The sequence below is a fragment of the Sceloporus undulatus genome, chromosome 5, assembly GCF_019175285.1.
Source record: "Sceloporus undulatus isolate JIND9_A2432 ecotype Alabama chromosome 5, SceUnd_v1.1, whole genome shotgun sequence".
NCBI classification, from domain to species: Eukaryota; Metazoa; Chordata; class Lepidosauria; order Squamata; family Phrynosomatidae; genus Sceloporus; species Sceloporus undulatus.
In genome coordinates, this window is record NC_056526.1 from 17,804,097 (window position 1) to 17,831,918 (window position 27,822).

Here is a 27,822-nt window from a genome sequence, read left to right on the forward strand (position 1 = left end):
CCCATGACAGATGAAGAATTGGGTATGGTACCTAAATACCTAGCATCCTCTTGTCTCATGATGGCATTACAATTTCTTAAAACTGCATGAATATTCCAAAACTTACTTAAAATATCAGGATGCTAATTTTAAATGTCCTGCTCTCTCATTTTAGGAGACCTCGTTATCCCATGAAAGATGTGCTTGCCCTACTTTGAACTTATCAGTCTTTGTCTCTCCAAATGTTTTGGACTTCATCCCTCAGAAACCTTTTTTTTATTTATTATATTTATGTCCCCCCTTTTTTCCCTAGATGGTACTCAAGACAGCTTACAATAGTTTTTTAAAAATGTATCACTCTTTTTTAAAAAATAATTTAATCAACTATAAAAATCAAAACAGCTAGAAACAGACCATAAAAATAAAAAATTTTAAAAAATCCAGCACATTGTACAAGCCCCATCCCACCTAAACAGTCCTCAAAGGCCTGTCAAAAAGTCTTCAGCTGTTTACAGAAAGAGTAGGGATGGTGCCAGTTTGAATTCTTTGGGAAGGGAGTTCTGGAACCTGGAGGCAGCCACTGAAAAAAGCATCTCTCATTTTTCCACCAGTTGTACCTGTGAAGATGGGGGTGGTAGGAGAAAGGCCTCCCCAGCAAACATTTCTTAGTTATAGGGATGCTTTACCTCTTTGTGGGAAGGTCTGATACAAAAAATTGCATTTTTGCGATATTTCATCCCCTCCACAAAAATGTCTCACAAGGGACTGCATTTGGAGTGACCAGATCTTTGGGAAGGTTTTCTAGACTACAATTCCTGCAGTCCCTCAGTTTGCAGGGCCACTGGGGATCCTGGAGATTTCATGAAAAATAAGGTCTGGGAGTGAACAGAAAGCACATGTAAGCACCAGTCCATGTCTTCCCTGCTGTGCCTACAGAGCAATCTTATCTGAAAGAGCAAGTCCTGGATTCCTTAAGACAACTATCCAGGAAGTCAACAAGGGAGTGAAAGCTTCCTTTCTTACAAATGCTATTTTGGATGCGTAATGCATTAAGGCTGCCCTATACTGACCCCTTGTGAAATTCTGTGGTTCTCTTTTCCTTAGCTGAGCTTGAAAGAGCTGTAAAGAATGGTGGTGACCTGGTGGCTATGAGGCAGAGCGAACAAGAAGAGTATCTGGTGCGCTTGGGGGCTTTGTCGGCCAAACTCCGCAACAGAGCCTACCGACATTCTCTAGAGAAGCTGCACCAAGTCAGGGAAAAGATCCGGGATTCTCTCTTGCATATTGAGCGAACTATTCGTCTGGTATGAACTTTGCCTCCATCCTTCAAACATTTTGGAAGCTGAGAGTAAGATGGTCCACTGCAAATTCTTTTTCAAATATAAACAAACAAGTTGCAGCCTGAGGCCTATGCAGAATTTTAAAAAGTATATTTTGGAGCTACAATTATTCTAACCCCTGAGCTAATTTGGGTGACTGTGGGAGCTATAGTCCAAAAAGTAACTGCTTCAAACTTCAGTCCCATCCTCTTAAAACAAGAGAAAAATTTACTTCTCCATAACTTCAGATCATGATTTATTCTGAGAAGTTTCCAACTTGCATTTAGCCTGCATAGGGCATGTCAGTAGGCCACTCTAATGGGCAAAAACAAATAAAGCAAAGTATGTTGGGGGGAGGGGAGGTTGTAACTTTCTGAAATCCCTAAACAATACATTTGTGGTGGTATATTACTTTTACACCCACCTAGGTTAAAAGAAAATTGGAACAAGATGTTCTTCAGATGGCATGTAACACTAGCTGTGATGGTTAAGATGTACAAAGACCAAAGTAATAAATACTGGAAATGTGTGTCCAGTGAGAGCACTTTTTTCCATGCCTGGTGGAGCTTTTCAAAAAGCTAGGATGTTCTGGATCCAGATGAACAGCTTAATGTCAGAAATTTTACAGTTAAAATTGCAGCTAAAACCAACATTTTATTTATGGTTGATGTATATCAGATCACTACGAAAGAGTGGTACACTATATGATTTCTGCAGCCAGGTTTATTTATGCATAACACTGGAAAAACCTAAATGTCTCTTCTAAAGATGACTTGCTTATTAAACTATTGGATTTAGCTGAAATGGACAGACTGACTTGTATTTTATGATGAGGAACCACAACTAGCTTTACTAAAAATGGGAACCTTAAACAGTTTGTATAAATTAAAGATGGGGATATATATTGGAATTAATTATCATTAACTCTTCAACTTATATCATTTAGTTTTAGTTATTGCAGACTTACTGTCATAGAGGTATAGGCAGATTGATAGAAGATGCAAAGTTAGCAATGCAGGAAGAAGTCAAAAAGAATGAAAAGAAATTAAATCCAGAGAAAGTTACATTGTACCAATTCTCTGAAGGTAGGAAGTATTTTTTATAAATTACTGATTCATCTGTTGACTATGCACTTGGCATATTTTACTTTTTCAAACAAATAAAAATAGCTAGCTAGGTAGCTTTTCCCTTAATAAATCCTTGGAGAGACAAAAGCTTGTTATATGGACCTGACAAATGAAATAGGACAAATGACAAATCATGACACTAGAGCTTCCACTATTGCCATTACTTTCAATCCAAGCCTTCCCTTTTACCTTTCAGATTGAATATATGAAAAATGAAGCAGGAGAGAAAATTAGTGAGCACCATGAGAAGTTTCGCCAGATGGTGTTAGAATGGAGCAAGGGTCAGTCTGGAACCAAAGAGCAACTAGAAGCATGTCTGTGTGCGGTAAGCCAAGAGTTACCTGTAAGTCCAGGACAAGCAACTGCTGCAGATTCAGGGATCAATATTTTGCCCCTGGGACACTATCGGAATGACATGAACTACTAAAGTGGTCAAGAGGGGACCAAAACTGGAAGTGGCAAGAAGTCCAGGGTGGGGAGCCTCCAGAACTTATTTAAAAGGTTAATCCTCACTCCTGGAGACTTCCAGGAAAGGGGGAAAAACTTACTTTGCCCAGATAAAAGGTCAGGGTGTATGGGAGAAAATCAAGGGATGCAAAAACAGCCCGGAGGGATCACACTATAGCCAAAGCTGTTCATGATCTGCTTTGCTAGCTTGAGCTGATGGGAGTCAAAGGTAAAAATCTGAAGGACTGGATTCAATCGAGAAGTTAATGGGAAACCTTTAATCTGCTTCCAGTAAGAGACATATTGGCACTGAGTATTTTTGTCCCGTGTATTTTAGCAGGTAGATGTCCAGGCTGTCACAATGATCCAGAGCATGTTCCAGCAGCTGCAAACCACGTTCCTGACACTGATGTCTGGCATCCAGGGATTTCCTTCCAGCTTGCAAGATAAGGTGCATCAAATCCGTCAAAGCACTAAAGAACTCCATGATTCCTTGTCGAGTGCTGGCTCCTTCCAGGAGCTCTCCAACACTCTCTTGGCCCAAAGCTACCAGACAGTGAAAAAAGCTCAAGAATATATGGAAGAGCTGCGGGACTACATAACCCACCACACACCCCTCTCCTGGTTTGTGGGACCTTTCATGCTCCCTTCCAAGCAACCTACTGAAACTGCTGAATCAGAAGAGCCAAGAGAGCTTAACTGAGACACAGTCTGTTGCAGTACTGGTGTTATTGCTACAGAGTGTGAAACTGTATTGCATTATATTTAAAATGAGAGTCTTAACTCACTTAATGTAAATGGATGGTGACAGTTTTTGCTGAGGCATCACTTTTAACAGTAATTATCCCGCTCCAAATTTCACATATTTTAAAATGGCAATGTCCTACTGCAACCTGCTACTAGTAGTAAAGTGATGGCACTGAGTAATTTTGTCAAGAACAAGTGATATTATTGGGAATACTTGGTTTATAGGCTGGGTGGTGTGTTTTGTGTGTCGAGAGAAACCATCTGGAGAAATTATTAAAGGGATAATCCAAATAATTATTCAAAAGCACATATGTACATATTTTAAAATTGCAAAATCCTCTGTGACCAAAAGTTCAGAAGTGGCTAGTACTAAAGTGATGGCAGTGACTAGCTGTCAAGAACTAGTGGTATTATTAGTACTTGTTTTATGGGCTAGTGGCAGGGGGCATGTGGACACAGCTGCTCTGGAAAAGTGTTGAATGTGTATCCAAATAAAAACTGCTTCATAAAGACACAAGTCTTATCTCTTACTAGTTTTAACAGGGGTGAAATTGGGTCTGCTCAACAACTGCAGTATCTGACGTTTCCCCGTGAAAGGTCACACTACAAAAAAAAAGTCTTGAGACATTTTAGAAGCCAGAAATCTCTCTGCTACTATTGAGTGATGTCGAATGTTGCCGTTTAGTATGCAGTGCTGTTACCCAAAAAGGTTGGACTTGTGGTCTGTACCAACAATGATTGCATCTTCTTGATATTTTGGGGGAATTAATTAACTGAATAGGGTAACTTCTGAGATCTTTCTCGCCTACGTATACCAGCACTGACTGCCTCAAGACTCTTGTTTTAATGAATTACCAGAGTTTTGTTTAGAAATGTGCAAAAGAGGCATGCAATCACACAAACCAATGCAACTTCAAGAACCAAACAAGGCTAACAGAAAAAGGTGTGAATAGTTAGATAGCGGGTAGTTCGAATTGGAAGGGTTATATTTACCAGATAAGGTTCCACAGAAAGTGAGGAGTGGCTCGGATAGGGCCTGAGGGTGGCACAGTAAGTGAGGGAAAGCGTGCATGCAGCACACTGTTAGTGCCTGTTTTGCCCACTCAAGGGATGTTTGATACTATCCCACACAGTAACAAAAACTTGGTTTCCCACAGAATGAAAAAGAGGTTCCAGAGAGGCAGATGCTCTAACTTCGGAGTAACAAAACAGAAGATTAGAAACAAACTTATTGGAGGAGATATGGTTTTTACCTGCTCTGTGTGATGTAGTTTACTTGCTCTCCACTGAGTACTTGAAAGGGCACAGATTTTATAGCAACTGGTTTCACAATGGCAGACAAGGCAGTGTTAGTACATCCTTTACCCGATAGCTGGATATGGGCTTTCATATTTGACATCTAGTGTTCAGCATGTTTTGGAAGTCAAGAAGACCTATGGGAACTAAGCAAAGCATCCCACCAACCTAGAGGAATGTGTAAGACTTTGAAGCCACATACCCCCACAATGTGATTCTATCCAACTGCCTTCTCACCAGGGTTTATTTCAAATCCTATCAATGCTCTGGAATCGCTTTTCTATTCCATGGGAAATCCATCAGGTATCCTTTGGGAGTGGAAACACGGTATAAAATATTGGGCCCAAACCTAGACACCTTATGCACAGTTGCCCACCAGAGCACACATGGTGCTCCTCACTTGCTGTGCCACCCTGAGCCCCCATCTGAGCCACTCTTCGCTTTATGTGGAACCTCATATTCAGGCCTGGTAAATATCACCCCAGTCATTCCTCAACTACTCTATTCAACCTTTCACACCTTTCTTTTCTATTAGCTTTGTGTGGTTCTTGAGGATGTATTGGTTTATGTGTGCCTTGAACATTTCTAAATACATCTCGTAATTCAGAGTCAGTCAATACTGGTATACATATGAGAGAAAAATTTCACAAGTTACCCAACCTCTTACAGAGTGAATTAATTTTCCAAAATATCAGGAGATGCCATCATTGTTGATAGGGGCCTCACATCTGCCCACCTTTTGGGATAACAGCAAGGCGTATGTGAAGGAGGTTACAATCAGTGCTCTGTGCATCCTGCAGATGCTTATACTAGTAGCTAATTATATCGCCATCCTGCTACCTCCAGAAAAAAATGAATAGCCATATTCCTTTCTACTGCCCTTAAAGAAAAAGGAAAAAAGGAAATGATCACCAACAGACGACAGGAGCATGCCATACAGCATTCCAAACCATACTCCTACTTAAGACATAGCCATGTAAGACCTGGAGCAGATGGGCCTTTCATGATGCCCTTGTCACGCGCTAGGGTTGCCTCGGGGCAGCACGCCCACATGCCCCTCAACCCTATCACATGATGAGGGTGTAACAATGGTGGCACCCTGTATACATGGGTGCCGCCATTGTTACGTAAGTGCTGTGTGGCACTTACGTAACAAGTGCGCCAGTGGCACACTTGTTATGCCGCTGCCACAGCATTAAAAAACCCCGCTTTTCATGGGTTCTTTTTCCGCTGGTGGGAAGCCACAGGGTTTGGTGGCTGCGGCTTCCCTCTGGCAGAAAAACAGGCACCGGTGGGCCACCCTTTTTGGGTGGTCTGTACTGCGCCTAAGTCTGGATCAATATGCAAAAGGATCTTGTTGCACCATTGAAACTAACAGAAGTTTGCAGCATAAGCTTTCATAAAGTGAATGTACTTCATCAAATGCATGGAATGGAGTGCTTATGCACAGATCTTTATTAATGGACAGGTTGGGTGTGACTAGTAATGGACATCCCTGGTATTGTTTGCATTGTTAACTATTGGTTTGGGTTAGCTTTGCAAAGAACCTGTGCCATCTAGGAGGAGAATTGAAGGTGTATGGTAGAAGAACTCAGCTTCTGTAGAATACTTGGTGATGTGCTGGGAAACACTGGATTTTCCTGAGCACACAATCAGTTAAAAGATTGGTGTTGGCACATTATTTTCATCACTGCTTTATTTCAAAAGGCATTTTGAGAGTAATGCTTGAATATGTAATTCTTAAACCATATAGTGCAGATACAACAGATACTCAGATGTGTTACACTATAATTCCCATAACTCATTGCCACTGACCATGCTGAGTGGGAGTGATGGTAATTACAAGCTAAAACATCTGGAGGACCAAATGTCTCCTACAATTGATCTAGTGAAAACAAAACTGGCACAAAGCATCTAAAGCTACTGCAATTAAGCAGAGTTAGGTCAATATTTTCTTTTCCTTTTGGTTTTACATGTGTCTAGGTATGAGCTGCTGGGAGTATCACAAGTAATTTTCCTTTGCTGGGGTGACTGCTGAAAGGTGTAATGCAAACAGGAAGCTGCTTGGCTGGTTTCTCATGGGTTATATGATGCCTTCAGTTATCTTCCTTGAAAGGATAATCTTTATGGAGTCTGCTCCTGCAAAAGATTAAGAGCTTGGCATCAATATCATCTGTACACCACCATTTCCCCAAAAATGAGATTCCAAATGGCTTACAAATTAAAACAAATGCAACATAATTAAAAGAAAATACTACAGACCAACATTAAAATAGAATCAAACTATAACACTATCTAAACATACAATTAAATTTTTAAAAAGCAGTTTTAAAAACAACTTAATGCACTACATACAGTCTTAAAAGCCTTCCCTTTAAAAAATCTTCAGTGGGATTTTTTTTAAAGAGTCTTTGCCTGCTGATGGAAAGACAGCAATGAGGGGCCCATTTTAGCCTTCCTGAGGAAGGAATTCAGAGTCTAGCGGCAGCCACTGAGTAGGCCCTCTTATGTATCCCCATGGAGCCTGCCAATGATGGTAGTTTGACTGAAAGAAGTGCCTCTGCTGAGAATTTCAGGGCCTGGGCAGGCTCCTATGGAGAGATTCAGTCTTTAAAACTTTTGCAAACTTTTCTGGATTCTATTAGCAATTAAGGTGGAATAAATCCCATATTCTAAATTATTTGCAGAGTTTAAGAAAAGTTGCTCATTTCGGCTGTAATCCCCCAAGTTTTTCAACTAATTTGATGACTGCTCATTTTGGTGTGTAACATCTGCTACAGAAACAGGCTTAAAAAAAGCTATCCAATCCATAATGTCTACTTATTTAATCTGAAGAAATGGAGTTGCACGTATGGCTGTGCAATGTTGCCATTCAACACAAGAAATGCATAGTACATTTACTGCATAAAGCCACATATAGAGATTTATGCTACATGACCCCATTGTAGGATCTCAGCCACGCTGTTATTTTTCAAAAGTAATTTTCCCAAGATCTAGGTATTTGCATTCTACAGTTGAAAATAATAATATGTTGGCACAAGAGCTAAGTATCAATGGGTGATTGTAGAGAGTTTTTCTTTTTCCAATTCTTTTAGCAATTAAAAAATATGGCAAAGGCTTGTGCTGTCTGACGTTAAAAAGATAACAGATCAGCTTTCAACCTGTCTGAATCTAAAAGGAAATTTACCCTTTTGGGGTTACAGAAGGACAGTTTAGGCGAAACTGGAGGAGACGAAGACCAAAAAACAGCTTTAAGAAGCCACGTGTGACTTTCAGATTGCACTTTGCACTAATAGCTTTGCACTAGTGAAATATACAATAAACATACAAATCATTATTCTGAAACTTAATTATGTTTTCTACAATGAATTATGCACTTTAAAAAACATACAATATATAAAAAAAATGTAACAGCTGAAATAAATACTTCTGCTGTCCAATTGTTACAAGGAATGTGTATAAAACATAACTCCGACCTAAACAATAGCTCTGAAGAGAGATAATCTGTTTTAGAAATTTAATCAGTTGTTGAAGCATGTTTTAGAATAGTTATTTTTATAAGATTTCTACATATGTATGATAAATAACCATAATAATTTAAAGGGTCCAAATGGCATCAAAATCAAAGTATTTTGGGTTTTTTCTGTGTTCTTAGAGGTCTACTGGGAGTTTGCATTTTGTTGGATTTTAACTATGGAAAGACCCATTAAAACACTTTTGGTTTAGGGTAGAAGTCACACTAAACTTGAAAGTTTATTACAGTACTTGTGAATTCTGCTGATGGGTTTGGCTATTGCAGATGGATAAAAATGTCAGTGGTGGAGTACATTTAACCCTTTTTGTTTTAATGGTCAGCGTCTCCTTGATGTGGTGTGTTTTGTTGTTTTTCCACTCACTGCAGGACAGCAAGTAGACACTCACTTTTCTATCGTACAGATCCTGTGTCTCTTGTTTGAGCTGAGTAGAGTTCGCATTTCTTCTGGGCTCAATTCAAAGTCAAACACCTGAAAAAAAAGATTTACAGTGCCATAATAATTGGAAATGCCCCACAATTCAATGAGCATTTTGGCCCCCAATAAGAATTCTGTCTCCATTAAATTTTCCTTCAGTCCTCAAAATTCTAGCATTGCAGCAACTTAAAGCTGAATTTAACCATTTAGAAATACAGTCAGCCCTCCATAGCCACAGATTCAAGCATCCATGGTTTAAAAATAATTTTAAAATATATAAATTCCAAAAAGCAAACCTTGATTTTACCATTTTGTATAAGGGACACCATATTACTAAATTATTCTATTTAATGGGACTTTCCCATACATGGATTTTCTTAACCATGGGGAGGCCTGGAACCAAACCGCAGCGGATACCAAGGTCCCACTTTGCAGGTAAGGCATCCAAAGAAAAGGAGAAAGCAAATGTTCTTTTGGAAATGCTAGCACAGAAAATGCAAGAGCCGTAGGCATGAATGATTTTAAGTGTTTCATTTTGCAAGTCAGGGAAATTCCAGTCTATGCCCACTGTCCTGAACAACGGATAAAAGGCAACATTTGGAGTTCATAAAGCTTGGTCAGGTCAAATTGAAGCTCCTTGCCCTGCGGCTGTTTGCTTTTGCAAACCATGCTGGGATCAGCAGGGGGTCAAAAGAGCAACAACAAAAAAAGCTAGTTGGGCTGATCTCTGCAAGGAGACTACATGCAGTAAGTATTAGATTAGATATTATAACCACATGTGTGCACACCAGGCAAGAAGAAAATGAGCATCAGAGGAGCCTAACTCCAGAGTGGTGTTAAAAAGTAAAAATAAAATAAAATAAAGCTGAAAGGCACATTGGGTAAGTCATATGAGAGGGATACAGTCTCAGTTGTACTGTTGCAAAGATGTGCAATAATAGCGGCTCTGAAACCAGTATGTTCTTGTTTTCTTTAACACAATTGCAGCAAGAAGGGGGTTAATGTGATAATGTCCCTAGAGGTCCAGACTGAAGGCCTTGGTGGGTCCATATTAAGTCCATAAATCAGAACTAGAAAGCTCTTTTGGACCAGAACTCCAAGAACTCTCCAATAAACATCACTACTGGCCATTCTAGCTGGAAACTATAGTCCAAAAAACCTCTGATCTATGTAATGAACATTCTTTTATACCTAAATCAATAATTCTAAGACTGCCTGATGAGGGAGACCAACAATTATTTTTGTCCAGTGTGCCAGGCCCTGGCACCATACTTGTGTCCATTAGCTAGAATTGTTTGTTTCTATCTTTCCCTCCTGGAAACTTGTCAGGACCCAGCAGCGAATGGCTCAGGGACAACCTCTTTGACTAATGCTGGCCTAGATAATGGGAAATGGGTGGGAATAGAATTTTTTTTAATTGACTAAAATATTTAGTTTGGTTTAATTTAAAAAAACCTTTCAATTCCAGAAAAGGTATTCTCCACTATATAAACTGTACTTTTATTTGCACAGACTAAATTGATGTCTGGATGAAATGCCTTAAAATGTTTTTCAATGTCAACCTTACCTCAAAATTCTCTTTAATACGATGTGGGGTAATTGACTTGGGGATTACACTCACATTTCTTTGGATCTGGAAACGGATCAAAACCTATGAGAAACACATTAATTAGGGATGGTTCAAAGATAATGTGATACACTAGTCCTTTTCATGGTCTTTCTCTTTAGAACCTCAGTACAAAACTAAAGGTAGGGTCTACCACAACACAAGACAGAAAAGTAGGACTGAACTGTGCAAATGACATTGAAATTATAGCCATCAAATCAGCTGTCCATTTGGGCATATGCATGTTGAATGTAATATGTGGATACTCTTGTTCAAAGCTTTGTAAAATGACTTTAAGACTAAAATTCACTGACTTCCTCAGCCAGGATGGCCAGTCACTTTAACAGCTGGGGGACTCTTGAAATTGTGACTTTTCTGAGCATTGCCCTCATCAAATGTCATTTTAATGTGTGGAAATCCAGATATCTGGATGATAGAATATACATGCATGAGATATACATGAGTGGAGAGAAGGGAGAGAAGGGAGAGAAGGGAATGCTTCGCCTCATTTCTTAGCAGAGTTGCCAATTAAGGATCATCCCAAGCCCTGAGGTTTCAAAGCCAAAACCTTAGGGACAGCCCCAGTGATTGTGCTTAGGTGTTATGCATTAAGTCCGAACCTTACAGCTTGTCATTCAAACATACACAAAGAGAGAGAGAGAGCTGAAGCTGAGTCTGGCAAAACTGGAGAATTTGCAAACTTATATCTCACCACAAAATCTGGAGACTTGGGGCCAGACCTTGAAATCTGGCAACAGTGTTTCTCAGTCATGTGTAGATGGAAGATCACGGAGTGTACATTCTGAAATCAGCTTTGGTTTTCTGCCTTAAGAATTACTGATACACATAATCCATATTTGAATCATGTGAATCATAATATCATGTAGACAAAACCAAAACCTTCCACTGCTGGTCCCAGTAATGTCATCCAATAAAGGTGGGGGAAGGATCCATGTACCTGGGCTGTTGTTTTATTGTGTTTAGCTGCAATTTCTTTGATCACAGGGTCATCCAGGAGAGAAGCGGCATCAGATTTGGACCTATACATACATACATACATACATACATACATTTAAAAAATCATTTTAAATGCCAGAAATGGGAAAAGGGGAAAATCATCAAAGAGAAAGTCAAACAAATAGCTAGCAAGTGTAGGGGTAAAGTCAGAAAAGCTACAGTGCAGAATGAACTCAAGCTTGCAAGAGAGGTTAAGAACAATAAAAAGGGCTTTTTTGGTTATGTCTGTAGCAAACGGAAGAAGGAAATGGTAGGACCACTGTATGGAGAAGATGGCAAAATGCTAACAGTGGACAGAGAAAAGAAAAACGACTCAACACCTTCTTTGCCTCAGTCTTCTCAACATAAGAAAAAGGGTGCTCAACCCGAGGAAAATGAGGCAGAGAACGCAGTAGGGGAAATGCAGCACAGAAGAAGTAAAGAGGCAGTATAGGAATACTTGATTAATAAGTCTCCATCCAAACTAAATCCAAAGGTATTAAAAGAACTGGCAGATATAATCTCAGAGCCAGTGGCAATAATCTTTTAGAACAGGAGAAATTCCAGGGGCGCCATATTACCAGCAATGGGGATGGAATTTAATTGCTGGATAGGTGATAGGAATGGGTGATAGATGGAATATTTCTCCACTATATACAGTCACCCCTCTGTATCCATTAATTCTGCATCTATGGATTCAGCCATTCACAGATTGAAAATATCCTCCCTCCCCAGATTCCAAAAAGCAAACCTAGATTTTGCCATTTTATATAGGGTACATACTACTGCTAAAGGTTTTATTGGTGGCAGATGATACAGTGGTCCCATGTCTATCTAATTTGACCCCAAATATGTCTATTAACATTCACTTAATCACCACCACCATTGCAACAAGGCTTAAATGTCATCAGGATATTTTTTAAAATGTTAATTCAACACAAAAAGCATCAAATTACAGAATAAAAGAAAGAAACGGCACCCAAGGTCAGGGTTTACAAAGAAGGCAGGTTTAAAGTAAACTCACCACAGCCATCTGGGAGCTCCAAGAGGGCAATACACAGTTACAGAAATCCCTTTGGACTTGCAAAAATTCATCAGTTCTTCCTGAGGCAGGTATGGGTGGCTCTCGATCTATAACACACAAGCGCTAATGTCCTATTTCCAAGCAGATAGAGGCAAATGCACTCTGCTATAGTATAGTGTGCATTGGGGTGCAGTACTTTTGGTGTCATGCTGGTGGTTTGCAGTTTTCTTTCTCATGTGAAATAGGGGTTCACATGGCTGTTTTTGCATTGGCTCTGTTCACATGGACAAAGACAGAGTGTGCTAAGGAAGGGATACTTTGGGGTGGGGGAGTCCATCCTGCTTTCTCCTTGCTTACTCTTGCATTGTTGGGAAGTATCCAAAGAGTGAACAGCAAGTGTGCTGAATTGCTCACCACCATCCATTTATCACTACTCAGAGCTCACCCCACATGTTTGTTGCTGCTACGAATGGTGCAGTGATAGGTTTTGAACTATATGCACTCATCATGATACCCCTATATCCATATCCCCAAGGAGTATTTTAAAAGAGAGTATACAATCAGCTGTGTTATTCATACAAATTCCAGCAATCCCAGGAACTGGCCTTTTTGTAAAGTTAATGGGACTTAACTTCCTATTTAAATCCACCCCTACTCAACCTGGAAAGACTGCAGCTAAACCTGGGAAGGAGAGAGAAGTTTGAGAAGACACCAGATGACATCTGCATCCCTCTGTTGGCACTTCAATTCTGCTAATCCTGGTTTCACTGCATCACTGGATGTTATGTTTCATAACAAGCACATACAGGGTGAATCCAGGCTGATTGAAAAGACTCCTTAGTACATACAGATTTCCAAGTACATACTCAAGAGATAGTGCATGTTAGAGGACATTATAAATGTGGTCATTGTAGTTGTTGCAGTTTATCTTTGAACATAAAATCCTTTACCCATCCTATAAGTAAAGAATGCTTTGAATTGAAATCCTTTACTCATTGTAATTCTGTGAATGTCATCTATGTGATTGTTTGCCCATGTCAGAAAATATATGTAGGTCAAACTACCAGACCATTAAAAACTAGAATTTCCGAGCATAAAAGTACCATTCAGAACAAAAGTCTGGACACTACATTAGTTACACATTTTTCACAATTACATCATTCCCCCGAGTCCTTAAAATTTTTTGTAATAGAGCAAGTGAAATTTGGTATATTTTATAGTGGCAATAGACAAACCAAACTCCTACAAAGAGAGTCTTTTTGGATTTATAAGTTAGCATCTCACACACCCAAGGGGTTAAATGACCGCTTAGATTTAAGTTCATTCTTGTAAGGTAGTTATAATTGAAATATATACAAGGATAAAGGTGTAATCAATCAATGCCAGTTGAGACATAGAGTTTTGGAGGACCAGAATATAATCTAAAATGCATGTGGGACATTGTTATTGATGTGAAAATGTATGGACAATTGACCAAATACTTATTGTTATTTTCTACATATGCCATTGGCTAGATATTAACAACACCATGTTTGTGTACATTCAGCCACTTTTTCAGGCTTATTTTGTGGGACTTGTAGGACTACAGTATCCTTGTATATACCTTTAAGGAACCATATGTCTTGATTCAGCACCTGAAGCCTATTGTAGAGGCTTAGTATATTTCCACACACACTTTCTGTGTAAACTCACTGAGCATTTTGCTGCTTATCAGTCAAGCTTAACAGTTTGGAGACGTGGGTAAGCTAATTTTGGTCATTCTGCTATTATGTACTATCATGCTAATTATTACTTTTGTTAATGGTTGTACTAATTTTTGTTACTTTGTATGCCCAGAATCATGTTATATTTGTAATGGTAGTCTGACAATGAACCATGAAGATTTCTGATGAAGACCAACTAAGGTCGAAACGGCCCTAAAAGTACTCCGGAGGTAGCCGTCCTACCTGGGAAGACTACTCATCATATCTTCATGCTCTGTTGCTGCAAGCACCAAGGATAAATATTTCCCAAAGGGACTGAGGAGACTGGGTTGCTGCAGTTGAATATATGGATGTTGATTACCAAATACAACCACAGAGTTATATTATAGTACCATATATGTAAATGTGATTACTCTTATGATTGGGATGTAAAACCATGTGGATAATACATATGGGTACTTTTTGATAAATAGACACGTCTCGGTCAGATCATTTTATTGTTAATTTACAACTATTGTTGTCCCCCTTTTGTTGGTTTGTCATAACAAGCACATACAGGGTGAATCCAGGCTGATTGAAAAGTCTCAGATGTTGTTCCTGTTCTTTCCAATTTTATACAAGGTTAAAATAAACCAACCTGAGGAGCTTGTATTAAAAATCTCTGTGTGTACTGGGAGTCGATAGAAGATATTCTGGGATAAACAAAACATGTATGAGTCTCCAACGAGAAACACCTTGATGTACAATAGCACATCGAAAGCTCCTATATACACACAGGCTAGCATTAGATCCCATGGCATGGAATAAACAAAGGGTGCTTTATATGTAAGATTTTGAAAAATTTAAAATGGCAGAACACCACAGCTGCCAAGTTACCCCATGGCTGGGCAGGGGAAATACTGGGCATGTTTCAGAGCATCTTACTCACCTTTCAGAAGGGGTTGTTGTTGTTGTTTACTATACCAAGAGTACCAAAATAGAACACATAGATCAAGTCACCTATAAATACTGGGCGTTTCACACAAATCATTCTATGCAAGCAAGGTACCTGGTTAACCACTGGTTTGTATTTTAATCCTGGTTTATTCAAGAGTCTTTCTATCTGTTCACAAGTAAAGTTAGAAATTCCAATGGATTTCACCAGACCTTCATCCACTAGCTCCTCCATTGCCTACAGGACCAAAAAATAGAATGAAATGGTGAAAATGTCTTTGTTTGTTTTGTTTGTTTGTTTTCCCCAGCATGGTATTTCGGGCAGCTTACAAGCATTTAAAAACAAAGCATAACAAAAAACAAAAACATGAATACAAAAGTTAAAAGACAATTAAACCAGATATCTACTTTAACAACACAAGTTAACAATACAAATTAAAAGTATCTTTCAAAACACATTTAAAACATAATAAAATAGAAACACAGTCCATGTATGCCCATAAAAGCATAGATGGAAAGCTAGACAGAGTGAGTGAGCAATTGAGGGTCACAATAATTCAGTTTCTACTCCCCAAAATAAGATACTCAGCAATAAAACAGTCAATACAGGTACAATCAGCCAAGAATAGATTTGTAATTTACTTTACTTGTCAAACAACTCATATCCTTCTTCAAATTCCTTCTGTTTCAATGGTGCTTGTAGAGGAAATGTTTCAAAGAGAATGCACCAGTCAGTCTTAACTCTCTAGTGTTAAAAGGTTTGCAGGAACCATTACCTGCAAAAGGCACATGCAATCACAGATATGGAACAAAACAGGAGAGTCCCCAAACTTACCTCCCATGTGTCCAGAAAATCTGTATCACTGGGCACTATCCTACCACTCTCATCTTCAGGGAAAAACTCCTCTCCGGCCTGTAAAAAGCAAGAGAATGCCAACAGTTTCCAAACATATCTAGCATAGTGAGCAATAAGACCTTTCTATGACCCACTCTCCCATTCTATTGTTGTGACTTGAGGAAATGAAAACATTACAATGGCGGAGCAAGTGTTAAGAATTGCTTTCACCATCCCAGTAGTTCAGTGAACAAGTCTCATGTGTAACAAACAGGTAACTATAGTCTGAAAGACACTGCAAAAATAATCCAGTTTGAATCTGATTTAACTGGGGCCCGGGGAAGGAAATTGTTCCACCTGTCCTGAATGGGGTCACGCTCCCTGTGAAGGACTCTGTTCACAGTCTGGGGGTGCATCTGGACTCGTCGCTCCACCTTACATCTCAGGTGGATGCGACGGTCAGGAGCACTTGTTATCAGCTTCGGCTGATACGCCAGCTGCACCCTTACCTGGGCCGGGCGGACCTTGAAACCGTGGTACACGCTCTGGTAACCTCTCATTTGGATTTCTGCAACGCGCTCTACATGGGGCAACCCTTGTACCAAACTCGGAAGCTATAATTGGTGCAAAATATGGCTGCCAGACTGGTCACTGGATGTTCCAGGGCCAGCCACATAACACCTGTTCTGAAAGATCTCCATTGGCTGCCCATTCACTTCCGAGCCCAATACAAGGTGTTGGTGATCACCTATAAAGCCCTAAATGGCTTGGGCCCAGGGTACTTGGAGGACCGCTTCTCCCCATACAATCTGCCCCGCACTCTCAGGTCGGGCAGGAAACATCTCTTAATCATTCCAGACGCACGTTACAGTGCAACTCAGAGGGCATTTTCCACCTCAGCCCCTTGACTCTGGAACACCCTGCCCGACCAGCTCCGCACAGCCACCTCCCTTGATGTATTTAAAAGGACTCTAAAAACTTTCCTTTTCCGCCAGGCTTTCCCCCCATGAGTTTGAGTTTGTTATGGTTTGTTATATTGTCATTTCGTGTATTGGGGTTTGTATATTGGGATTTTATGCTGGTTTATGATGTTTTAAGATGCTAATATTGATGTTTTTAACTGTTCTTATAGTACTCTGGGGGTTGGAGGGTTTTTGCTGTTTTTATATTGCTTTTGCTGTTTATATGTTTTTAACGTCTATGTACACTGCTATGATCTAAAAAGGAATAGCGGTATATAAATAAAAATTATTATTATTATTATTATTATTATTATTATTATCTGTCCTGGCACAGTGCTAGGGAATTTCAGTTTATTGTGGCACAGGAGCTCTTTGATAGAGAAGGCTAAATGTCTCACAAAACTACAGTTTCCAGGATTCCCTAGCATTGAGCCAGGGGAGTTAAAGCAGTTCTCAAACTGGATTATTTCTGCAGTGTGTTTTGGACCTTTATACTACAGGGGAAAAACAAAGTGTTAGCAGGAAGACATTACATACACAACTAAATCAGTGAAAAGTCTTCTGGCACCTTGAAGTATAACAAATGAACTATACAATCATCCTTTCTGGACTATTCTACTATACTTGATAAAGAGGCTATGGTCCAAAAAGAAGGGCACATGCTACAAAATATCCAAAATATCTGTTTTGTCTTTCAGATGCACGTGATTCTGTTGATTTTAATGCAACAAGCTAACATGGCTATCCTTTCTGAAACAATTGACTCACTATACTTGTGTATCTACTTGTTGGTCAAAGTCCTAAAAATTGACAGATTTTCCAAAAGTAGAACAGAAGACGGTTTGACTATTCCTCTGATAGTAGGAAGAAATAACAGAAAGAAAAGTCAGCCCACACTTTTAATGGAAAGGCTGGCGGGGAGGGACCGAAATCACCGTACCTTAAATCCCATGGGCCAGTGCATGAGGTAGAGGTCTAGATAATCCAACTTTAGAGATGCAAGCGTTCTTTGACATGCCCCTCTCACCATGGATTTCTCATGAAATGTGCACCACAGCTGCAAAACAATAAGGACATTACTTGCATAACTGCCCTGGAATGATAACAGGCATCTTGGTTTTATTCCGTTAAAAAAATTGCATTTCCTCAAGCTTTTCGACACAGCTGTACCTTACTGACGACAAAAAGGTCTTCTCGTGCCACCTCCTGTTTCTGTATCTTCTCCTGGATGGCATCTCCAATCTCATCTTCATTTTCATAGAGATGAGCACAGTCAAAATGCCGGTACCCAATATCAATTGCCAGCTTAATGGCATCTCTCACTTTTCCTAAAGGAGACTGAGAGGGAAGGGAAATTACTCAGAGAGTAATATGTTGCAGTTTCCTACAAAGAAAACAGAAGCAGTTATCATCCGTCCAAGGTTTTAATATTTGTTATCTTAATATCACATCTTCCCTGCAGTCAACCCGAAATGGCAAACAAGGTACGCTGGCATACTATGACCTGCAAACTGGACCATTACCTGACCAAGAATAGGGTTTATTTTCTCTGTTGCTGAGGCCTGTTAGAGTTTCACCTAAAAACTTTCCTTTCCCTTCTTTTCCCTTCTTTTATCTTCCCTTCCTCCCTCTCTCTTCTCACTCTCGCTCGCTCTTTTTTTCTCTGTTTTGAGAAAACAAAGTATAGGCATAAGTCAGTTACCCAAGCCTCTGACAAAGAAGGTACTTTTATTTTGCTTTTAAAAACAGTCAAATCATAGTAAAGTAAAAAATGCAACACGTTCCATTACACAATTTTTCTGCTATCACAGATGAAATGCTGAAGGTCTGTTTAAATAAAAATGTTTCTGCCTGCCAGGAAAAAGAGAGGCTTGTTTAGCACTACTGCCCATGGTGCTGAACTTATTATTAATGCATCACCTCTTGAGATTCTTGGCTGAGTGAAAAGTTTCAGTAAAAAGCGACAAGAAAAAGAGAGGCTGCTCAACTAGTTTGTACTTCCCTTCATGGGAAGATAACTACATTTAAATTACAATGGAAGAAGAGAAAGAACATACACACACCAGAATTTCTAGGACATATAGGTTCAAGCATATCAGAGTATGGTCAAGAGGGCTAAAGTTATTAATGAGAAAGAGGCCATGAGTTAGGAGAGGCTGCAGCAGTTTGCTTTTCTCTGAGCCGACAGTGAAGGGCACGATTCTGCCCCCTCTTCTCCTATCCCCTGATGATGATGATGATGATGATGATGATGATGATGATGATGATGATGATTTCTTACTGCCTCCACCCATGGATCAAGTCAGAGAACAACAATTAACAGACACACAACATTCATTTAAAAACATATCAATAAAATACACATCAATTTAAAAGGACAAATAAGATGTATGCAATCCACATTTCAAATTCACCATTTCAAATTCACAATTAAAAAATAATCCGGATAAGCCTGCTCAGGGATTTAGCCGGGGGGGAGGGGTTCTTGGGGTCCGAACCCCCCCCCCTTCCATTAGAAAAATGAATGGTGCGTGCTGCTGCACCTCCGCACCCAAGCCCCATTATAATGGTGGCACTTAGTCTGGACCCCCCTCCCCTTCCTAAAATCCTGGCTACGTCCCTGGCCTGCTGGAAAAGACTGGTCTTTAAAGCTTTTTAAAATTCAGACTGTATTCAGCTGTCAAATCTTTTCTGGCAGATCATTCTCTTTCAGGGCAAACCAGTTTTGTGCTTTGAACTAGGGGTGTCTGATCTTAAGGCTCCTGACTTTGAATCTCGTTTTTGTAGGTCATCTCCAGGCAAGAGGCAACAGCTGAATGCAGATCTTCAGCTCAGCTAGCAATACATCAGATTGCTACAATTTGTAAGTCTTAATTGAATTGTTGCTGCAACTTGCTAAGACTTTCCAGGATAATTTCTCTTTCCCTTCCAGTCCTCATGGTATCAAAGCTCACTCCTCCTCTGCTCTGTTTTCACCTTCTGGCTAGAAACTAGTAGGCTAGATTAAATATTTTGTATTACACCATATGGACAACAGGCTACTCTTGAATATATTCATTTGTTGTAAGACTATGTTACTATACAATTATATGTGTCTCTCCAAGTAAACAAAATCTTCTCAGTAATATGATTGGACAGAGTGGTTTTCAGGGAACTTCCAGAAACTTTTAAGTCTATAAAAGCAAGCTTGCCCTGCTTTTTGGCAGTTTTAAAAAAATCCTTTCTTTATAAATAACCTCTTGCATAAGCAAAATAAACTATAGTTAACCCTTTACCCATGTTATCTGGTTCCTCACCTAGACAATGAACTAAGCGATCTTTTCTCCTACAACAATGCTACACAGCACCCAATGCCATCCAAGACAGGCTGGAATCCTGTTGGTGACACTTTAGCTTTTTATCTGATGCATAACAACAATAGTCACCATTGGCGGGATACAGACAGGCAAAAAGGGGTGTGTTCATGACGTGATGAAGGTATAACCTTCAGACGGCCCTTACCTGAATGCCGCCATGAACACGCTGCCCGTACGCCCCAAGCGGGAAGAAGCGGCATTAAAAAGGTGCTGCTTTTCCCCGCTTCTTTTCTTCCAACCGGCAAAAGAAAAAAAAAAAGCCCCGTTTTTGGCTGACCATGAGGAAGCTGCCTCTCTCTTTGCAGCGTCCTGCGAGGTGGCGGTATGGAAACTGCGGGTCAGAAACGGCCCCAGGTGAGGCGTCTTCACTGCCTCCCATGTGGAAGCCCCATACACCTTAGCCACGCCCCCGGGGCGGGCGGTCTGGAGGCTCCGTATTCAGCAGAATACACCTCCAAGACGTCTTCCCCTGCCCATCTGTATCCCACCATTGTGAAAGCAAACTTACATATCTGGTACAACCCTTACTGTCAGGAAGTTCCTCCTAATGTTGAGGTGGAATCTCTTTTCCTGGAGCTTGCATCCATTGTTCCTGGTCCTAGTCTCTGGGGCAGCAGAAAACAATTTTGTTCCCTCCTCAATATGACATCCCTTTAAGTATTTAAACAGGGCTATCATATCACCTCTTAACCTTCTCTTCTCCAGGCTAAACATACCCAGCTCCCTAAGTCATTCCTCATAGGACATGGTCTCCAGACCCTTCACCATTTTAGTTGCCTCCTTTTGATACGCTCCAGTTTCTCAATTTCCTTTTTGAATTGTGGTGCCCAGAACTGGACACAATATTCCTGGTGAGTTCCTCTGGCAGAAAAACCCACAAGCATCTCTTTCCAGTAAGAGAAATCTGTGAAAGTCCAAAAGCAAGTCTCCTCTGCATGGTTGTTGCATGAAGACTGTATGGGAGGGGACTCCAAAGAGTAGTTTATTGCACAGCAGTCAATCAGGTAAATAAGCCTTGGCATGGAACTATGCTTCATTTGTATGGACCTTTTTCAAATGAACGAGAATGATTGCACTGATTATAATGCTTTAGGGAAAATACGATAATGAGTGTGACATCGACAGGACAATCCATAAACACATATTCCTAGAACAGCTGTTTCCCTCGTCAAATATAGTATTGTTTAAGTTTACACACAAACTTAATTTAGTTTGAGGTGTGGCAACAGTGCTTAACCTTATTTGGAATTGGAAGTATATTTCTTTAGTTGTCTTCCCCACTCATCATGTTGCTATAGTTGGCCCTCCATATCCACAGATTCCACTATCTGTGGCTTGAAAATAATCCCCACTCCCAAAGAAAAAAAAAACCCAAAAAGGAAACCTTGATTTTGCCATTTTATATAAGGGACACCATTTTAATATGCCACTGTATACTGAACATCCATGGATTTTGGTATCCACGGGGGTTCCTGGAACCCAAATAGATATCAATGGGCTACCGTACTTTTCAACCTTTGGACCATTAATTGCTTTTTTCCAAACCTGCTGTGAGTCTTGCAAAGGCTGCAACCACACTGCAAAAATAATGCAGTTTGACACTGCTTTGATTGCCATGGCTCAGTGCTATGGAATTCTGGAAACTATAGTTTTGTGAGATATTTAACCTTCTCTGTCAGAGAGCTCTGCTGCCACAACAAACTATAATCCTGGAATTTCATAGCATTGAGCTATGGCAGTTAAAACTGTGTCAAACTGGATTATTTCTGCAGTGTGGATGCAGCCAAAGCCAGGAATATATTATAGCCATGAAAGCAACTAACAGTCCAGCTGTGTTAGTATGGTGCAGGAAAAATAAGTCCTGCAATACCTTAAAGACTCGTGTGACATAAACTTTCCTAGGATGCTGTTCCAAAGAACTGCAACTTGGATTATACCAGAGGACTCTGTTTTTGTCCAAACAGAGTGTTTTGTTTTGTTTATCTAAAGGCAAATGTTACCTGACACCCAGAAGCATCCCTAGTAACTTACAAAAGCTTTACCAAGTGCTAAAGATAAGAGTTATAAACCAGGTGCTACCATCTTTAACATCTACAAGCTCTTGCATAAAAGGGAAGACAAACCATAACAAGCTAAGACTACTTTTCACAACATTCTGCACAGGTGAAGCCCTAGCGATAATATGAGTGAAATGCCAGAAGTCCTGTTAAATTACCTGCCATGTTCCTAATCCCAGAATGGGCATCTTTGCCTTGTTGCTCAGCTCTAGGTAGATCTGCATCTACCTTCTCTTCTGTTCCTTCTGTAGGCAAAAAGAAAAAGAACAGAAAAGTGGTTCACACCTCTGTGTGACTCGCTTTAAAAAGGCTCTTCCTTGTTCAACAATCTGGTGATTGGCTGTCAACGACAGAAGTCCAACAAATGAAGAAGTGCTGAAAGCAATAGGTCTCTTTTCTTCCTTCTCAGGTTCTCTTTGCGGAAGGGGAGATGAATCGTAATATCTCAGGCCAGCAGCTATCTCATGGATGGACAGCCGATTGAGATCAAGATCTTATGATTCATTATGGATGTGACAAAAATGGTCTTTTACTGACACCTAGGTCTCTGATAATATCAGCAATTAAAACTTGTTCCCCTCGTAGATCAGGTTATTGGAAAAGATCACAAGGACTGATCATGGGTTTGTATGTGAAAGGACTTTTGAGCTAGTTTCTGGTTTCAGTTGTTGGACCCAAACTGAATTAAAAGAGCATGTGGCAGACATCCAACATCAGGGTTGCATAGAAAAAACTTCCATGTGCTGCATTATGGGTTGATTATGCTATACAACCCTTTTGTTGAAAAGCAAGGTTACGCAACTGAATGAGCAGCTAATTGCACAACTGAAGGGGGGAAAGAAGAGGATGAAATGTTCCTGTTTGTTGCTCCATTTGTTGCTGAAGCTCTTGGGTTGTTGCAGTTGTTTTTTTAACAAATTACATTTTTCTTTTCACAGAATAGCCAGAGCAGTTCAGGGAAGGGGGAACATCTATTCCTACCTAAAATATGGGTTCTTTTTATTTCAGGATAGACTGCTGCAAAAAGCTCAGCTTTTCAAGAGGTGCAGTTAGCTAGTTTTTTCCTGCTCTGGATGGGAAGGAGAGCACATGGTATTTATGCTAGAACAATAAGATTTTTAAAACACCATACCATTAAAAAAGAAGGCATGCCCATCTGGATCTCCAGAGACAATAGTGAGCAGAGATACTGAAGACATCTCTTACTAACCAGTTTTCTATAGCACTCTAAAAGCTGAACATGTACTGGCCATATTGCCTAACCAGATTCCATTCTCCTCCTTCTCCTCCCTGTTCCCAGCTGGACAGGTCCGTGAGGAAAGAAAATGCTTTTCCGAGAAGTCCAAGTGGGTGGGAAATGAGGCATTTATAGTGGGTTATCTTTTTTTTAAAATAGTTTGGACAGGCCTTGAATATACAACAGAATTATAGAATCAGAGAGCTGGAAGAGACTACAAAGGTCATCCAATCCAACCCCCTGCCACCCAGGAAGACACAATCAAAGCACTCCTGACAGATGGCCATCTAGCTTCAACAAACCTCCAAAGAAGGAGATTCCACCACCCTCCAAGGGAACGAGTTCCACTGTCAAACAGCTTATGCCATCCAAAAGTTCTTCCCAATGATTCAATAAAATCTCTTTTCCTGTACTTTGAATCCGTCACTCTGTGTCCTCTGGAGTAGCAGAAAACAAGCTAACTCTATCTTCAGTATGACACCCTTTCGTATATTTAAATGTGGCGATCGCGTCCCCTCTTAACCTTCTCTTCTCCACGCTAAACAAACACAGCTCCCTAAACCACTCCTCTTAGAACATGGTTTCGAGACCATTTGGTCACCCTTCTCTGGACTTGTTCCACCTTGTCAATATCCCTCTTGAACTAAGGTGCCCAGAATAAGACATAGTATTTCTGCTTTGGTCAGACCTCTTCTGGAATACTTTGTCCAGTTCTGGGCACTGACTAAATAATCATAATAAATAATGATGGTTATAAATCTTACTATATAAAATAACTTCTCCAGCAGATCATTCATAAACTTCTACAGTTAAACCAAACCTATACATTGTCAAAATCTAAGTTTAACGTGTTGCTCTCTTTTTCTCTCCTATTGTTGTTGTGTATCTTCAAGTCATTTCTGAGGCCACTCTATCATGGGGTTTTCTGAGGCTGAGAGGATGTGACTTGCACAAGGTCACCCAGTGGGTTTCTATCTATGGCCAAGCAGAGATTCAAGCTTTTTTATGGGTTTTTCAGGCTATGTGGCCATGTTCTAGAAGAGTTTCTTCCTGGCGTTTTGCCAGTATCTGTGGCTGGCATCTTCAGAGAAAGATGAAGATGATGCCAGCCACAGATGCTGATGAAACGTCAGGAAGAAACTCTTCTAGAACATGGCCACATAGCCTGAAAAACTCACAAAAAACTATGGATACCGATCATGAAAGCCTTCGACTTCACATTGGAGATTCAAGCCTTGGTCTCCAGAGTCATTATAGTCCAGTGCTCAAACCACTATGCTACGCTGGCTCCTAGACTATTAGATTCCCAATTTTTAAAAGAGGTAAAGGTATATCTCAAATAATAAGTTCCTCTTCATAATACAGTCACATGTCCATCTTATACCTAACATATCACTTTAAAACAGTCTTATCTATGTTTGTATTCATATTTGTATGTGAAATATGCAAACATACTGGGAGACAAGGATTGGTGCACAAGCATGCTTTTTGATCACTCCCAGAGCTTGATATACTTGGGTAGGAGAGAGGGACTCATAGTCCCAAAATTTTAATTTGCCAAGTTCTGTCGATTACATTGTCTATTACATAAAACTATTTCTTGAAATGTAAATATAAGTGAGGGGGGCTGATTAACATCATGTCCAAGACTTTTGTTGGGTAGCTTATCAACCTCACCACCATCGCCATGGACCTAACTGACAAAAATAATCCCTGCCCTTTCTTGCTGCTATTTGCATCCAGGAAGAAATTTCTGTTGGTGCCAACAGGAGCTTTCTCCCTCATGCAAATAGTAATTTTGTATGTATGTTTGTGTATATGTGTTATCAGAACCAGAGGATAGATAGGTAGAGGTTGATTTGAATACATCCTCTCCACCCCAATATAATCTGGTTCCCTCCTCTACTCATGGCAGCTGTTCATGTCAGAAAAAATCAATTGTATTAAAAGTAACAAGATATTTAACTTAACTTATTTATTTTTAAGCAGAATTGAAGCCATAAACATGAACAGTGCCTTTCATGCTGAAGATGGAGGGTTACATGCTGAAATACTCCCCCAAGAGACTAATAAACCTTCTTGCACACAGAACAAACAACAAAAGAAGGAGAAGGTCCCAATGAACGTTCCGCCGCACATTATATTTTAATATCCATGGGAATTGCTTCAAGGGAACATTTAACGAGTGCCTAAAGTGGCAAATTCCAGGAGAAACATTAAACTTGGTTCTGCTGGATGTAGAAACTGGTTTTGCCAGTGTCTGAAAGTACAATATAATTTATTTAAAGACTCAGAGAACACAAGACATTGAAGAATCCAAGCTGTATATAATACCAATATATGCAGTCTAATGCTCGCCTGGTTGCAGTGTTTTAGTTTGTGAGTCTTTTATCTACAGAACAATATTGAGTGGCTGGGTCAAGAAATGGCATGCAATAATCTCCTTTGTTAGGATGAACTGAAAGCATTCATAATTCAAACACACTTCTGCCAGTTTTCATTGTTCAGAAGAGGCCCAGCAAAGATGGCCACCACTGGCTCCAGCACATTCTGCTGGTTGTTGAAGACATCAGGCATCAAGTCTGCGCCACTCTGACCCAAACTTATATTCACAACTGATGTAGTACATATGCTATTTTATGTTTTGGAAACTGCCCAAATACAAAATGCTGAAATCATAGAATTGAAAGAGACCACAGGGGCCACTTCAATCCATTCCCCTCCCATGCAGGAAGATACAATCAGAAGCACTCCCAACAAAATGGCCATCTAGCCTCTGTTGAAAAACCTCCAGAGAAGGAGACTCCACTATACTCCAAGGCAGAGTATTCCACTGTTGAACAGCTCTTCTCATCAGGAAGTTCTTCCTAATATTTAGGTGGAATCTCATTTCCTGTAGCTTAATCCAGTACTCCTTGTCCTAGTCACTGGAGCAGCAGAAAACAAGCTTGCTCCATCCTCAATGTGGCCCTCTTTCAAATATTCAAACATGGTTGTCATGACATGGCTATCTTAATCTTCTCTTCCCCAGGCTAAACCTGCACTCCTCCTTAAGCTGCTCCTCACTTGGCATGGTTTCCAGACCTTTAATTTGCTACATTTTGCTGATGTTTTTCCAGCACCTCCCACCCCTCTTAATTCCTCTTCCACCGGGCATACAAGCTGCTCCTTGTAGTTTGTACACCAGTTTCCCATGCATGCTACATTTGCTGAAATTCATTCATTCATCCATCCACATAATTAGACATGGCTATGTGGGCCACCTATGGGTTCCCATTTTTGCTGACCTCACCCTTTTTGCCCAGAAACTGGCTAATTGTGCCTCTAGAAACACCTAGTATTGGCAATTCTCAGGGGAATGGGCCAGCTTTAGGTCCTGGGGGTGATGGTGGAGTATCTAGAGGCTTCTGTCAAAACTTCTGACTAGAAGTCACTTTTGAAATTTGGCCTCTTTGGGCAAAAAATAAAATAAATAGGCTCATCCTCCATTCCATATGGTCAATGAAGTCCCCTAGAAGCTTCTGTGGGTAAGACTGGCCAATTTGCTGCCAAATAAATGGTTTATTAATTCTTGAACCTGGAATCCAATTGTTTCATTAGCTCTCCTCTAGTTGGAGCTAAAAATAAGATTTAGGCAGATGTGACATTTTTAAACACTTCTGTAACTTTACTTATAAAACCATGAATAGAAAATGTTAATTGCATGATAATTTTAAAAAGTATAACCACATGTGTAAGGAAATCTACCTATGTGTATACTAAGTGTTACCCAAAAAGGTGGAGTGGGCTAGAGGATGGGCACCAGCTGTAGCAATGTCTTTAAATGCCTGGAGGAATTATAGCTCAAAAGACACTCACTTAGCAAGAGGCTGGGTAACTTGCAATACAAGCCACTGAGCCAGAAAAAGTGCAGACAATAGTTTCATCTAGCAAAACAACTATTGCATATAGTTGCCTATAATTTATGCCCCAAAACTGACCCTAAAATCCTGGGTCGACTTATATATAGGTCAGTACACTAATACTGCCTAGAAAGGTCCTGAAACAGGCACAGCCTGATGCCCCATGCCCCACTCTCCATGCATCGAGGCACGAGGTGTGTGTGTGTGTGTGTGTGTGTGTAAGAGGTTCTCAATCCGATTTGAAAGCCTTCTCTTCCCATCAAAGAAACACCCCATTTAGCTCCACTTCTGTCCCTCTCCAATCCGATGTTAAAAACTCTCCTTCACCAGCAGAGAAGTGGTGTTA

The 27,822-nt window shown here is 40.1% G+C and overlaps 2 protein-coding genes across 2 annotated transcripts in view; one reads left to right on the plus strand and one right to left on the minus strand.

Moving 5' to 3' along the window:
- Positions 1–4,051, plus strand: part of LOC121930484 (perilipin-3-like) — an 11,757-nt gene extending 7,706 nt beyond the window's left edge. The window contains 4 exon segments of the mRNA XM_042466873.1: positions 1–22; positions 1,084–1,283; positions 2,622–2,750; positions 3,210–4,051. The exon segment at positions 1–22 is cut by the window's left edge and continues 9 nt beyond it. Coding sequence (XP_042322807.1) covers positions 1–22; positions 1,084–1,283; positions 2,622–2,750; positions 3,210–3,575 — 717 coding nt within the window. The 3' untranslated portion in view covers positions 3,576–4,051.
- Positions 4,052–6,609: 2,558 nt separating this feature from the next.
- LOC121930488 (aldo-keto reductase family 1 member B1-like) lies at positions 6,610–22,949 on the minus strand. Its single transcript, XM_042466880.1, has 10 exons — positions 22,496–22,949; positions 18,095–18,262; positions 17,865–17,981; positions 15,963–16,040; positions 15,243–15,365; positions 12,492–12,598; positions 11,430–11,511; positions 10,433–10,516; positions 8,837–8,919; positions 6,610–7,054 (listed from the first exon to the last, which is right to left on the minus strand). Exons 1-10 carry the CDS (start codon positions 22,559–22,561, stop codon positions 7,012–7,014), a joined length of 951 nt encoding a protein of 316 aa, XP_042322814.1. The 5' UTR covers positions 22,562–22,949; the 3' UTR covers positions 6,610–7,011.
- Between the last annotated feature and the right edge of the window lie 4,873 nt (positions 22,950–27,822).